General features: G+C 39.0%; 1 protein-coding gene across 4 annotated transcripts in view; it reads right to left on the bottom strand.

Annotated features, from left to right (window-relative positions):
• Vps13b (vacuolar protein sorting 13 homolog B) overlaps positions 1–13,390 on the bottom strand; it is a 513,205-nt gene that overhangs the window by 174,561 nt on the left and 325,254 nt on the right. For all 4 annotated transcript variants that reach the window (XM_085679117.2, XM_085679115.2, XM_085679119.2 and 1 more), the window contains exon 34: positions 8,653–9,340. In XM_085679117.2, coding sequence (XP_085535243.2) covers positions 8,653–9,340 — 688 coding nt within the window. The remainder of the gene's footprint in view (positions 1–8,652; positions 9,341–13,390) is intronic.

Genomic DNA, 13,390 nt, shown 5'->3' with positions numbered 1-13,390 from the left:
AACTTGCTTAATACATACAGCTATAAAAAACAGCTTGGATTAGAACTCAATCCTGATTATCTCTAAAACTAGAGCTCTTATTGGGTTCTGTTCAATGCCTGTCTCTTTAATGGGCCTTACCTCGTATCTACAGCATTTTAAAATACAGAAAAATATCCAGTGTAATACACTGTATCTTTACTGTGACCATGCAACAAAGAGTGCTATGACTTGCCTTTTCTCAGTATGATATTTTCCAAAAACTTTAAAATTTTCTATTTTAATCTTTCTGATATTTGAAAAGTTATTATCAGTGTACAAATTCTGAGTGGGCAAAGAAATTGTTTTCATTTGGCCTGAGAAGTAAGATCCTGTACTATGTACTAAGGAAGTATGGGATTGGTTAATTCCTTTAGAAAGGCTGACTTTCTCCACAAATGAACAGATAGTAATTTATTTCTTCAAAAGCAAACAAACAAACCAAAAACAAAAAAAAAAATCAAACAAATAAGGAAAATGACATTTTGAAGTTGCCTTAGGCTACACTGTCGAGTTATGAGGCCAATTAAAATCTGGACTTCATTACTTAAACAAAACAAATACCATTTAGAAATTATTTATAAACACAACTAATATGATTATATTGAAAACAACTACGTACATCTTTATTTAAACAAGAATTGCCAATAATACAGCTGCTATATATAAAGGTATTGGCAGGGACATCACTCCTGTTAGAGGTTGCTCCAGGAGGGCAGGGCATGGAGAAGATCGTCAGCATATTATTTTACTATTTAAAAACTTGTTGACTTACAGATTATTATTTACTTGGACTATATTGGAAATCATTTGTAATTATCAAAAATGAACTCAAGCCAGTAAGCTAGTCTTTAAACCTCCAGGTTTTAGAATAAGGTTTAGAATAGGAATAGAATAAGGTTTCAGGAACCTTCTAGCCTTTTTCTTAACTTTGTGCTGAGAGCCAGTGTGTGTGCGTGTGTGTGTGTGTGCGTGCGTGTGTGCGTGTTTGTGTGTGTGCGTGCATGTGTGCGTGTTTGTGTGTGTGTAGAAGATGGTGGCTAAGCTATTGTGGCAGCAACAACGGCATTTAAGTTTTGCATATACTTGCTGATATAACTAGCACAACTGGGATCACTAAGCCATGCAGATTGGAAAACACACTTTATAAAACATGGTTAAGATAAGAACTGTCACACTTTCCTTCTCACTTCATGTCTTTAATCAGATGTAGATGAGTAGCAGATTTTACTTGTCACATGTTCTGGTTAAAATCTAATAAAATTTATATTTCATGTATATATACATATAAGTAAATGTATGCCAGGTATGGTGGTATATAGCTGATTACAAGCTCTTGAGAGGTTGTGGCAGGAGATGGCACGCTTCAGGTAAGCTTGGGCTACACATTCCCAGACCCTTTCTCAAAAAAAAAATATATATATATACACACACATATATATATAGTATATAAAATACATATACATGTGTGCAAATATATATGACATATACTCTGTGGATTGACAACAAAAGCAATTTCACAGCATGTCTTTTTCTAAATGATGCATGATAGCAAATCCCTAAGGGACCCACGAAGGGACAACACTCTTACCACTGCATATTTGGGCAGGAGCTGGCTCAGTGGTGATGAGCATGGAGCTTGGGCTAATGCTGATGACTTCCTAGGAGCAGTGACCACCATTTTCACCTGCTCACAGGACAGTGACATGACTGCTGCAGGAAATCACATGCTAAGTTCTGAAGAGCACCAGTCCTAGCTAACATGTGCACATGCGCATGCATGCGTGCACACACATGCACGTGCATACACATACACACATGCATGCACGCACACACATGCACACGCGCACACACACACACTCTTAGGCATTCTGAAAAGTAAGAACAACACAAATTAGGAAGGGGTGCCAAGCTTATGGATATGACTCATGCCGCTGTGAGTTTCTGAGTTTGTTTTGTCCTTGTTATCTTTGAGAGAGAGTCCTGAGCTGTGTGCACAGCTATGAGAAACAAATAATCAAGCAGCAATAGAAACTCCTGGGAATCAAGATCCCTGTGATTTCAGGAACCTTCTAGCCCTTTTCTTAACTTTGTGCTGAGAGCCAGTGTGTCTGTGCGCACATGTGTGCGTGTGTGCGTGTCTGTGTGTGTGTAGAAGATGGTGGCTAAGCTATAGTGGCAGCAATAATGGCATTTAAGATTTTAAGTCACTATTACACTTAGTAAGTATAATAAGGCCAATATACACATACCTGAGATGGGTAGAAATATACAAGTTTCCAACAGGGAAGCAAAAACTGAATAAGTCAGACAAAAGCTATCCGATCATATGGGTAGAGGCTGGATGGGATTAAGAGCTCTGTTGCACAGAATTAAATGTAATAATGAAGCATGGGGGGGTGTAAACAATTTTGAATAAACGATGTCTCTAAGTCCTCACAGTTAAAAGAAACAAACCAAAAACCCAATTTACAGAATTAAGAAGCTTACAGAACCTAGAAATGAATAAATTCAAAGAATTCAGGTTCAAACACATGATAATTAGCATGGAGAAGAAACAAGCTCATAAGAACAGTTACAGAAAAACAACTGATTATGGATTTAGAAACTGACTGCAATAAACACAGACTTCTCATTAGAATCCATGGAGGGCGGAAGGAAAGCCAAATCTACCACTAATAAAATTAGAGAAATCTCTGTATTCAGGCTGTCTGATACAGCGTTTCTAAAGTGTCTCTGAGGTCATTCAAGGGCCTCCTGCGCATCTCATCCCATGAAGACCTACATCCCTAAACCTTTACTAGCGACACTCAGCACAGTTATCAGTGAGATGCTTGAAGGCAGAAGCTAGGTTTCCCTTATTACAGATTTCCAAGAATCTGCATTTGTTTCATAAATTGCAAGATTTCAAAATTACTGAGTGAGTGGCTGCCCTAAGGAGGTCTAAGAACAGAGCGAGACCGCACAGAAAGGATAAAGGTCCTGAGGCATTAAGTAGAGTTGACTCAATAAAGAGGAAAAAAGACAGTTCCAAAAACTGCACTGATAAATTTAATAGAATTACTTTGAGATACAACAGCACATTCCAAAAATGTTCAACAGAGTGAGACTACTTGCAGCATTCAGTCCTCATTATGATGACCTTAATCTGGCAGCAGAATGAAACCTTTCCACCTCCCAGGAGCCACAGAGCCACGCTTTAACAAGGAGTGCTATGCAGGACCAAGCCTTTGCATCACTTTATGTGGTAACAGTTTCAACTCTAGACGCCTATTGTCTAAGATGACTAGGAACCTGGCATGGATTGTTTTCCCTTTTTAATACAAATTAATGAATAAAATAAATTAGAAATCACATCATGAGTTAAACAAAATCTTCGATAATGATAATTTTGCCTCCTGATACACAACCATGACCAACAGCTACGTGGGGAGAAAAGGGTAGATTTCAGCTTCCAACTTGCAGTTTACCCTGAAGGTCAGTCCAACTGGAACTCGAAGGCAGAAAAAAGCAGAGACCATGGAAGGGTGCTGTTACTGGGCAACCCAAGACACCTGCCCATGGGTGTCATCCCAGTGGGCTAAGACTTCACGCATCAACCATTAATCAATGAAATGCCTCTCAGACTTGCCCACAGGCCAATCTGATGGAGGTGTTTTCTCAGCTGAGGTCCCTTCTTCTCAGAAAATTTATACTTGTGTCAAGTTGACAAAAACTAAACACTAAATATTCTTAAATAAATCATTTATTTTTATCTTTTTAAATATTATTCTCTAAACATAATATGCCCTTTAAAGGAGTGAAACAAAATTCTTTGCTTACATTTGCTCCACAGACTCCTCCTATAAAGGATATATAAATATAAATATATATGATATACATCAGTATTTGCAGTAGTGGCTTATGACCATTATGGAAATCAATAGCAACACTGTGTCAGTTTTTTATAATAAATGTTTTTTAGTTAAAAACTAACTAAATAAATACAAAAATGATTCTCTAAACCCAAATAACTCCTTAAGAACTGTAGTTTGTTCAAAACATTGATTTAATAAAGCCATTGAGAAGTCATTGTTCTAGCCTGCTTTCTGTTGCGGTGGTACACACCATGACAGAAGCACCACGGGAAGGAAAGGTGTTTAACTTTGTCCATAACTGAGGGAAACAAGGAAGGAGTGCAGCCAGGAACCCGGGGCAGGAACTTCAGCAGGGACCCCAGAGAACACTATCTACAGGATTGTTCAGCCAAGGACTCTTTGCTCAAGGGTAGAACCACCCACAATGGGATAGGGTGTGCTATATCAATTATCAATAAAGAAACTGCCTCCAGAGACGTGCCCCAAAGGCCTGGTTCATGAAAAAAATTCCTCAGCCAAGTCCACTCTTCCCAACCAGCATATACATACATGCTAAATCCACTATTGCTTGGGTATTACTTCAGTAAAACCTTCATTTAAATATCAAAAAATATGAACAATGAAGAAAGACACAACCTGCTTTTTCTCTGATTTTTAACTTCTGCTGCTTTTGAATTTTCCTCCTAAATTTTTTTGGAAGGCTAGCTTCCTTCTACCAATCTACTTTAATCCTCCACCTTAGATAAGGACTCTTGACCTCACAACTCAAGCACAGAGTCAGCCACTTTCATTTCACTCTTCCCTCCCTTCATCCCATGAACTTTAACAGAATAGCCATGCACAGTTCTTATGTGTAAAATACTACCTTAGGACGACTGCATTTAATGTACATGGAACAGGTTTCTTTTAGGAATGTGGGGAAACACTTCATACTCTCTGTTCTGATGACTAAATTGGTAGCAGGAGCTGGTCAGTTCATCCAAGTGGACCAGCTGAAGTTTCCAAAGTCCAGTTTTGAATGACAATTTCAGTAATATTTAGTAAAAAGTATTTAAAACACTGAGAAAACTAATGTTTTCTTGTGTATCAAAGAAAATCTGTATCTTCAAAAATCAACAGTGCTATTAAACTGGTCCAATGCTTTCCTACAGATTTTAACCCAACATTTTTGAGGCTTTCTACTAAAGCAGTATGGATTAATTATCGATTATAGCCTTGAAAAGGTAGAAAGATGAAACTATAGACCTGGAGTCAATTGTCCTTGTTGACATCATTTGTAAAATCCCATTTAGAAGATTAGGAAGTGAAACACAGGAAGTAAAGAGCCTGCACGGGACAGATGACAGCTCATGGCAGGGCTGATAATGGAAGCCCAGCGTTCTGTTTCCTAGCTTAGTAATCTTTCTGCCACACAACAGTGATGAAACCAGTAACAATAAACATTTATTAGGGCCACTTATATACTAGACTTAATGCCAGAAAACATTAGGATTAGTACCTTAGAATATTGACAAATTATCTCTTTTCCTCACAATTGCCCTATCAGATAATTCTACATTCTATAATAGCATCAGAATGTGAAGCCAGATTCGTTATATTGTGAAGATAGGCTGTATTATATAGTCACATAACTGACACATTGTATAATCTGTGCGGCTTCACAGCTCTCCTCAGGCTGTAGCTGTTCTCACCACAGCTGTTACTCTGGGCAATTATTTCTCTAAACTTTACTTCCCTAGTTCCTCATCTGTAATAAGAAACATAACATTCCTCGCAGAGTTGTTATTATTAGGGTGAAATGAAAGAATGTATTAAAACAGGACCATTCTTGGTGAAGTACCCAGTGACAGTTACAGTTTTTTTTTTTTTTAAATAGCTATTGTACTTTAACTAATTGCAGTTTTGGTTTTCTAACACATTTCCTCAAAGTACTAGACTAACTTTTCAAAAAACATGATCATGTAAAGTATATACTACACTAGTAGTACTTGGCTATAATCAAGAATTGCTGTATTTGGATCACGTAAGGGTCTGCACCCATGGAGTACTCTGCAGTGACTAGCTCCAGAGGGTTTTCTACACAAACACAGGCCCATGACCTTTTCTCTATTTCTCCACTGTGATTGGGTCCTACACCCTACCTCCAACCCATGAAAGAAACACCTTAATCTTTCCTTATTCTTTATTCAAAGAAGATATTATCATCTAAATATGTATCTTTGATTTCAGCTCTTATAATCTAGAATACAAATTTGGAAAAAAAGACATAGACATATGATTTAGAAATATACTAATAAAATAGATTAAGTCAAACCTATTTCTATATTTTTGAAAAAGTAAAACCCATCATTGGCAGTTCCCATTTGTTACTATGGACTATTTGCTTGCTGTGTGTGTGTGTGTTTGTGTGCAGAAATTCACAGCAATCCTTATGCATACACATGCACTCACAGCATACCCATAGGAGCTTGAAGTAAAGAGTGCTGATGTGTTATTCTCCTCTGTAGGCTATAAATATGTTTTATTGCCATTGGTTAATAAAGAAGCTGCTTTTGGCCAATGGCTTAGCAGAATATAGCTAGGCTGGAAAAGATATATAAAGAGAGTAGGTGGAGTCACAGAGAAGACATGTAGCCACCGCAGGAGACAGACGTCTGATGCCAGTCAGAATCTTACCAGTAGGCCACAACCATGTGACAACACACAGATCAATAAAAATGGGTTAATTTAAGATGTAAAAGGTAACTACAAATACGCTTAACCTATTGGCCAAACAGCATTGCAATTAATACAGTTTCTATATGACTATTTCAGGTCTGGGAAGCCTGGAATGAACAAGCACTGCATACAGAATATGAGCTGTGATTTTGGCTATCTACAGTGCAAGTTTGGGAAGATGCTAGAGATGTTCCTATCAGCTCCTGCCTGTCCCTATTCTTCCCTGTCTTTCCCATTTATCTCTTAGCAGCGCCAGTGAAGATGCCTACCTACATAAGAGATTGTAGTTAAGTGACTTTAAGGAAGTGATGGGAATTAAGATTTGCTATTCTAATCTGTACCAAGTTCCAACCAATGCTAATTAGAACTGTAAAGAGGCATCAGTTAATTAGGCAGAAGTCCTCAGATCATAAGGTAAGTCCTGAGCTCTCCAGTGCCTTGAAGTACCTATTACATCACAGGAACTCATGATGAGAATGTTTGAAGAAGGAAGACAGTAGTTGCCAGTTAATGATAACAAATAAATAGTAGACCTATTTTGATAGCATTTACTAATACCCACAGTATAAATACTCAGCAAGGTTGATTTAAATTGCCAGTGGTTTAATAGATCTTTAGAGGTGAATATTTGGCCTTCAGATGCCTAGTATGAGCTGCCAGCTCAATACTATTTGACAGAGGACTACAAGAGAGACCAGGAAGCAGTCTTGGAAAGAGCCTGTTCCACACCCTTGGCCTGAGTCTTCATCCTTAACCTCGCCATCTGTTTTCCAGTAATGTGCTGTGTAAAATGGTTGTGATATTTCATCTTCATCATCAACTTGAATGGACGTGGAATCACCTGGTCACCTGAAAGACACACCTCTGGGTGTTACTGTGAGGACATTCCAGAGATTTAACTGAGAAAGGAAGATTCACCTGAATAGGAGAGGTACCATCCCAAGGCTAGAGTGGGATTTCAAAAATAAAAAGGGAAAAAGAAGAAAAGGGGAAGGGAGAAAGTACATGGAGTACCAGCATCCATCTCTGTGCTTTGACTGGGAACTCTGTGCTTTGGTAGCCTCATGTCTGGGCTGCCAAGCCATGGTTGTTGTGGACTGACTGTATGTATCCCCTCAAGTGATGAGCCTGAAGCCCTTCCTTTCCTAAGTTGTGTTTGTTGTATCAACAAGAAAATAGTTAGCTCAATGGCTTCTCTAATGAGAAGAATTAACCAGCCTGACTTTCAGACAGGTCAGTTCTCCAGATGTCTCACTGTTGGCTGCCATCTGTTACGTGTCAAATTCTCATGTGCTTGCTAGGTTCTTCTTCAAGTCTTGACTCAAAGGCCTAGATACTCATTCTCTGGTTTGCTGCCAAATCTCCACCTCTATATTAGGAAGAGGGTCTCTCACATTGTGTTTGGTTTCATTTCCACTGGCTCTCATTATTCAATGTTCACACATCTTAACTCTGAACAGCTCATGTTCCTAGACACAAAGACTTTCAGAAGTTCTATATGGCTATAATAATATGTGGTTATGATTACATGATAATATGTAAATGCTGTCCATTTATAAGGAAGACATGGGACTGTGACTAATCAATACCATTTTCATAAAAGTACACATGTCTTAAAAGTATTCTACACTTTGGTAAGTCTTTCTTGATTGCATGTAAGCTTATTCAATTGTAGTGAGATGAACAATAAACAATAAACCTTTTATTCTTCTTTTCTTAAGCAACTGTACTAAGCCTACCTATGGGCCGTTACCAATAAAAACTGCTATGATTCCCAAACACTAGACATTGTACAAGCCAAGAAAGAGCCCATGTCATTAAAGTATTGAGAAAAATGATGAAATATTCAGAGGCACGAAGAGAATACTAAGGGTAAATATTTATACATTTTCCCAACAGTTTTAAAAGCTCAAGTCAGTTGCAGACATGTATTTACCGTACTCTGTGGAGAAGAGGAAGCATGTCTGATCCGCTAGTTCCTGTTTGATCATCCTGAAACTTGAACTAACCCTACACCTAGCCGTGCGAGCGACCCTCAAGGATATCCCAAGGCTCTTACCTGCACACTTGTAGTCAGGGGCCACACCTTTAAGCACAGCGTCAAAGATGGACATTTCCACTCTCTGTTTCCTGTGATGACAACTCAGAAGCAAGGAAGGCTGGGATACAATTAAGTAGAGAAATGGATGAAGTTCTAAGTCACCTGTTCCTCTTCGGCCAGGTTGCCTAACAACAGTGACACCGAGTGCTTGTCTAGCAGATGACCGTGTAGACGCATGGAGGCTTTCAAGGGAGAGAACCCTTACTTTTTTTCCTGAAGGAAAAAAATTGCTACTGCTTAAGAGATCTTCAGCAGTCACCATGGAGATGCATGCCTGGTTAGGTTTAACTACGTCAGCATCAACTTCTGGGAGGTTTGAGGAATTCTTGCCTGCTGTCCCATCCTCCTTCTCTTCCGGTACTGTGGACTTGGGTAAGGGCACCGAGGAATAGGTCATTAGTGAGATCCTACTGGCCGTAATAAATATGTCGAAGGGAATAAAGTTGAGGTTTTTCACGATGGAGGACTGGTGGGAGGGTCGGGCTATGCGGTGCTGACTGGCGCCGCTGCACTGCTCTATTTGCACAATCTGGATTTTAACGCTGTCACTGCCGATTCCGCTGTCCTGAGCACCGCTGTACCGGGAAGAAGTTTCAGCTACGCCTCCATCAAATGTATCCATTTTCTTCTGTTCTTGTTTAGAGATCTTTAAGAAAAAACAAGCAGATATGTCAAAGTAGTTATGCATCAAGTGTCACTATATGAACAATGTTATTTAAATAAGCTATTTAAAGGAACATAAAATGAACCTAGTACATCTCAACGCCATAACAACTACAAAAGCTATGTGGAAGTTCCCCACCCACAGAATCATCTCATAATCTAAGGGAGTTCTTTTCGTGTGTGTGTGTGTGTGTGCAGAAATTCACAGCAATCCTTATGCCTCAGTTTCCCAACAGTCAAGATGCCTGAAACCAATGCCAAGAAATTCTTGAGAACAGATATCAAACTTCCTTCATTAAAATGTACTTCTGAGTATCACTATTTTTCACTTTATATTAATACAAATCAGCCTTTAAAATGCTACTCCAAATAATTACTTTAGTAATCTTAAAATAATTTCCCAAATAATATAATAAATGATTCCAGCCTTCAATCAGAGTTATTGTTGGTAAACATAAATTCCACATGGCTGCAGATTCTACTGTGCTTTTCATCCTTATTATAAAGCTAGTTTATAGGATTTTGAACAATAAAAAAAGGAAAATACAAGAAGTTCAGACTTTGAAGGGCAAAGATCAGATTAAAATAAGTGCATGACATTGAAAAAGATGTTAATTTATCTTTTTCTACAACAGGACTTGGGAGGAGGGAAAGGTGAATCAACAACTCAGTAATGAAGGCCTCTGAAGGCAGGTTTTCCCATCAATGACTCCCTGTGGAGAAGGAAGGACAAGTTGGTGGCAGCAGATGGGTAGAGTCCTCTGAGGGCTTCAGCTTCTCCTTCCAGGATCTCCTAACAATCTATTGGGCACTGGGTGTTTCATTTGCTTCCCTTTGAAGTGATACAGATTAATCCATATAAACATGGAGAATCCATAGAAATAAGGAAAGGAAAACAAACCTTCCCTAGTCCCACTGCATTAGCAAGTATTAGCAAGTATCATCAACAGGATAACATATTCAGTATTTTTTTCTGCTGCTCAGGCCCTTTTGTGATTATAATTATATTGAAGAGACAAATTTGAAACCCATTTCTAGACAAGATATTATCCTTGTAAGTTGCTTTGTTTCTGTGGCAGGGTCTTGCCATGTAGCCCACACATGCTCTGAGTTCTCTAGAGCCAAGCAGCCCCCCCCCCACACACACACAGTCACAGTCTCTTTCTCGCTCTCTTGTCTCTCCTGCCTTAGCCTCATTCACGAGCACCACTTTAAAAGAGCCTGTAAAGAGCTGCACACAGATGATTTAATGCTAGGAGTAATTTTTCAACAATTTCTATGTAATTAGAAGTTTGAACTTTTAATTTTTGCCAATAAGCATCCGTGTGAAATGATAAGAACTTTCAGGATAGGCTCTCAGGAGTGAAGCCACAAGGTAAGCAGCACAAAAACCTGTGAAGTCACTGAGTATGTCCAACCTTTCCAGAAGGACTGCATCAGGATCCACAGCAGTGGTAACGGAGAAATGGCCCTAAGGCTCAGTATAACGGCTGAGTGTTATCTATCAGTCTTTAAATTCCAATTTGACTGGTTAAAAAATATTTTGTCAAATGCTTCAGATTGCTGTAAGCTGACTGCCGAAGACTCTTCCCTAAAGTGTTAAATAACAGATAACAAAGATAATGAGGGAACACTTTTGAAAGGTTTGCCAACAACATTTATCTCAACTCTAGTGAACTGAGAAGCACACAATGTTATCTATTTGAAACTAAACAGTGTATCCCTAGTCTCAGAGGGAGCCATGTTTCCTGAGGTCACTCTACCTATTTGGTGCTCTTGCCCTGACCGCACCCCTGGCCATAGCTGGCAAAGGGTCAGCCATCAAATCTTGCCCTTCTTGGTGATCTTAGTACATCATACAATTCTCCTACAGCATAAATGGTATCATGCTAAAATGTGCTGTGATATTAAATCAGATAGTTTTAGAACAATATGGTTAGATGGTGGACTGCATGTAAACCAGAGTTCCCACAACTGCAATGCATTTCTTGCATTCTTGTGACACAGGGGAAAGGAGACAACTGTGGTCAGTTTTCATTGTACTGTGTTCCGTGTCCTTATTTTAGTGTGCACTCCTACTTACAAAAGGTTTGTAGCAAACAATACACTTTTCACTTTTGTGCCTACAGCAGCACAAAATATATACTGTACTTACTACTTTTCTTGATTGCATTATTTCTCCTATGTTGGTTAACTATGCTCCCCAAACAATGGGCTATCACACACACATATAAACACACATTCACACTACAGGTACAGCAGCATATCCCATGACGCTGGCTATGCATTAATACTCCACATTCCTACAACTGTGAGAGTGTCTAACGGTGCTCATATTCCTCAGAGATCTTATAAGTAATAGTGGGGCATAGCTCTGTATGGGCACTGGAGTCAGACAAACCTGAGACCAAGTCCAACACTCTCTAATTAAAGGACTTTGGACAAAATTGCAAACCTCTGTGTTGACAGAGGCTGCTCATTTGTTTCCTGACCATCCAGACCCGAAATAATCACATAGAAACCATATTAATTAAAACACTGCTTGGCCTATTAGCTCGGGCTTCTTATTAACTAACTCTTACATCTTAAATTAACCCATTTCTATTATTTTATGTTTTACCATGAGGCTTGTGGTTTACTGGTAAGGCTGCAGCTACATGGTGTCTCTCTGACTCTGCCTTCTTTTCTCCTCTATCTATGCTTGGAATTCCACCTTGATCTATTCACAGCATGCAGAGGGGAATCCCACATCACCTCTGTAAGGATATGCATAAAATAGAGTTAATTATTCCTCACAGAGTTGGTACGGGGATTTGGGAATGCAGTCTATCTCATAAAGTATCAGTGCCTGGAACATAGGAAATCCCCTAACTTAGGCAGCTGCTATATATAGGTCTGTAGCTTTTATCAGGTGAAGAACTTAGATGATATGATCTCTATTGCTGCATAAGTAGGAATATGTCCTCAACACACTGAAGAAGATCCATTAAGCATGCAGTGAAAATTGTTCTTCCAATACTAGTAATTGAAAACAAACCACATAGCAGACTGAATTTACAACTGTTAAGACACAAACACACGTGTGGGAAGACTCCAGTGCTGAGCTCTGAAAGCCTTTCATAAACTCATTCACGAGCCTGTGGGACTCTGCACCCTGCACACTGTGAGCTCAGCACACGACAAGCAGTCCTCTTAGTCTCTGGAGGGATTTCCTGTTGCACTGGAGCATTAATGTGCGAGACTGACGGAGCACTCGGTACGGTGACTGACGGAGCACCCAGTGGGGTGACTGACGGAGCACCCAGTGGGGTGAGGTACTGATTATAAGAATAAAGAACTTTATACAGGGTAAGTGAAACAACCTCCTCTTTATAAAAATGTCTAAAATTCTTCCGTGTCCAGCTTAGCTTTCTCCCTTCCCTTCCATGCTGCTTACCTTCTCACACTATATAATGTCTCAGAGAGTGGGAACAACTGTGTTCATTGTTTGCTACATATTGTTACATATTATATACACTGGATTCTCTAAATGCTTCATCTTTTGAAGAGAAAATATTGCTATTCCATTTTATAGCTGAACAAACTGAGGCTAAAGGAGGTTACTCAATAGGTCATTGAGGAGAAGGCTGGCAGTTTGAAGGTAAAAAGAAACCTTGTTAGTATTTTTGGAATATGTGAACAAAAAGACTTAATTTAGAAACTATGTAAAAATGAAGTCACTTGTTTTCAAGACAATATTCATTTTCAAGCATTTTGTCACTACGTCAAAATTTTCAAATATACCTCCAGATACATCGCCAACTACAAAATTTCAAATAACATTTGAAAAAGCAATACAAGTACTTCAGTAACAAGGATTACTGCCCGCATTTTGAGGCAGTGTAAACTAAGTTTTATACAGTTTAGGTAAATCTGCAGATTGGGCTCTATGGCAAACCCCAACCAAAAGCTCACGTCTCCTAAGCAGTTTTTGTGTCTCAATCAGGAAACTCAGCCGCAATTTCAGTGTTTATACATGCAGAATTTGCTTCTG

Source organism: Myodes glareolus, chromosome 19 (assembly GCF_982192425.1).
Source record: "Myodes glareolus chromosome 19, mMyoGla1.1, whole genome shotgun sequence".
Classification (NCBI taxonomy): domain Eukaryota; kingdom Metazoa; phylum Chordata; class Mammalia; order Rodentia; family Cricetidae; genus Myodes; species Myodes glareolus.
Note: the sequence above shows the minus strand (reverse complement) of the source record. Positions and strands in the feature narration are given on the sequence as shown.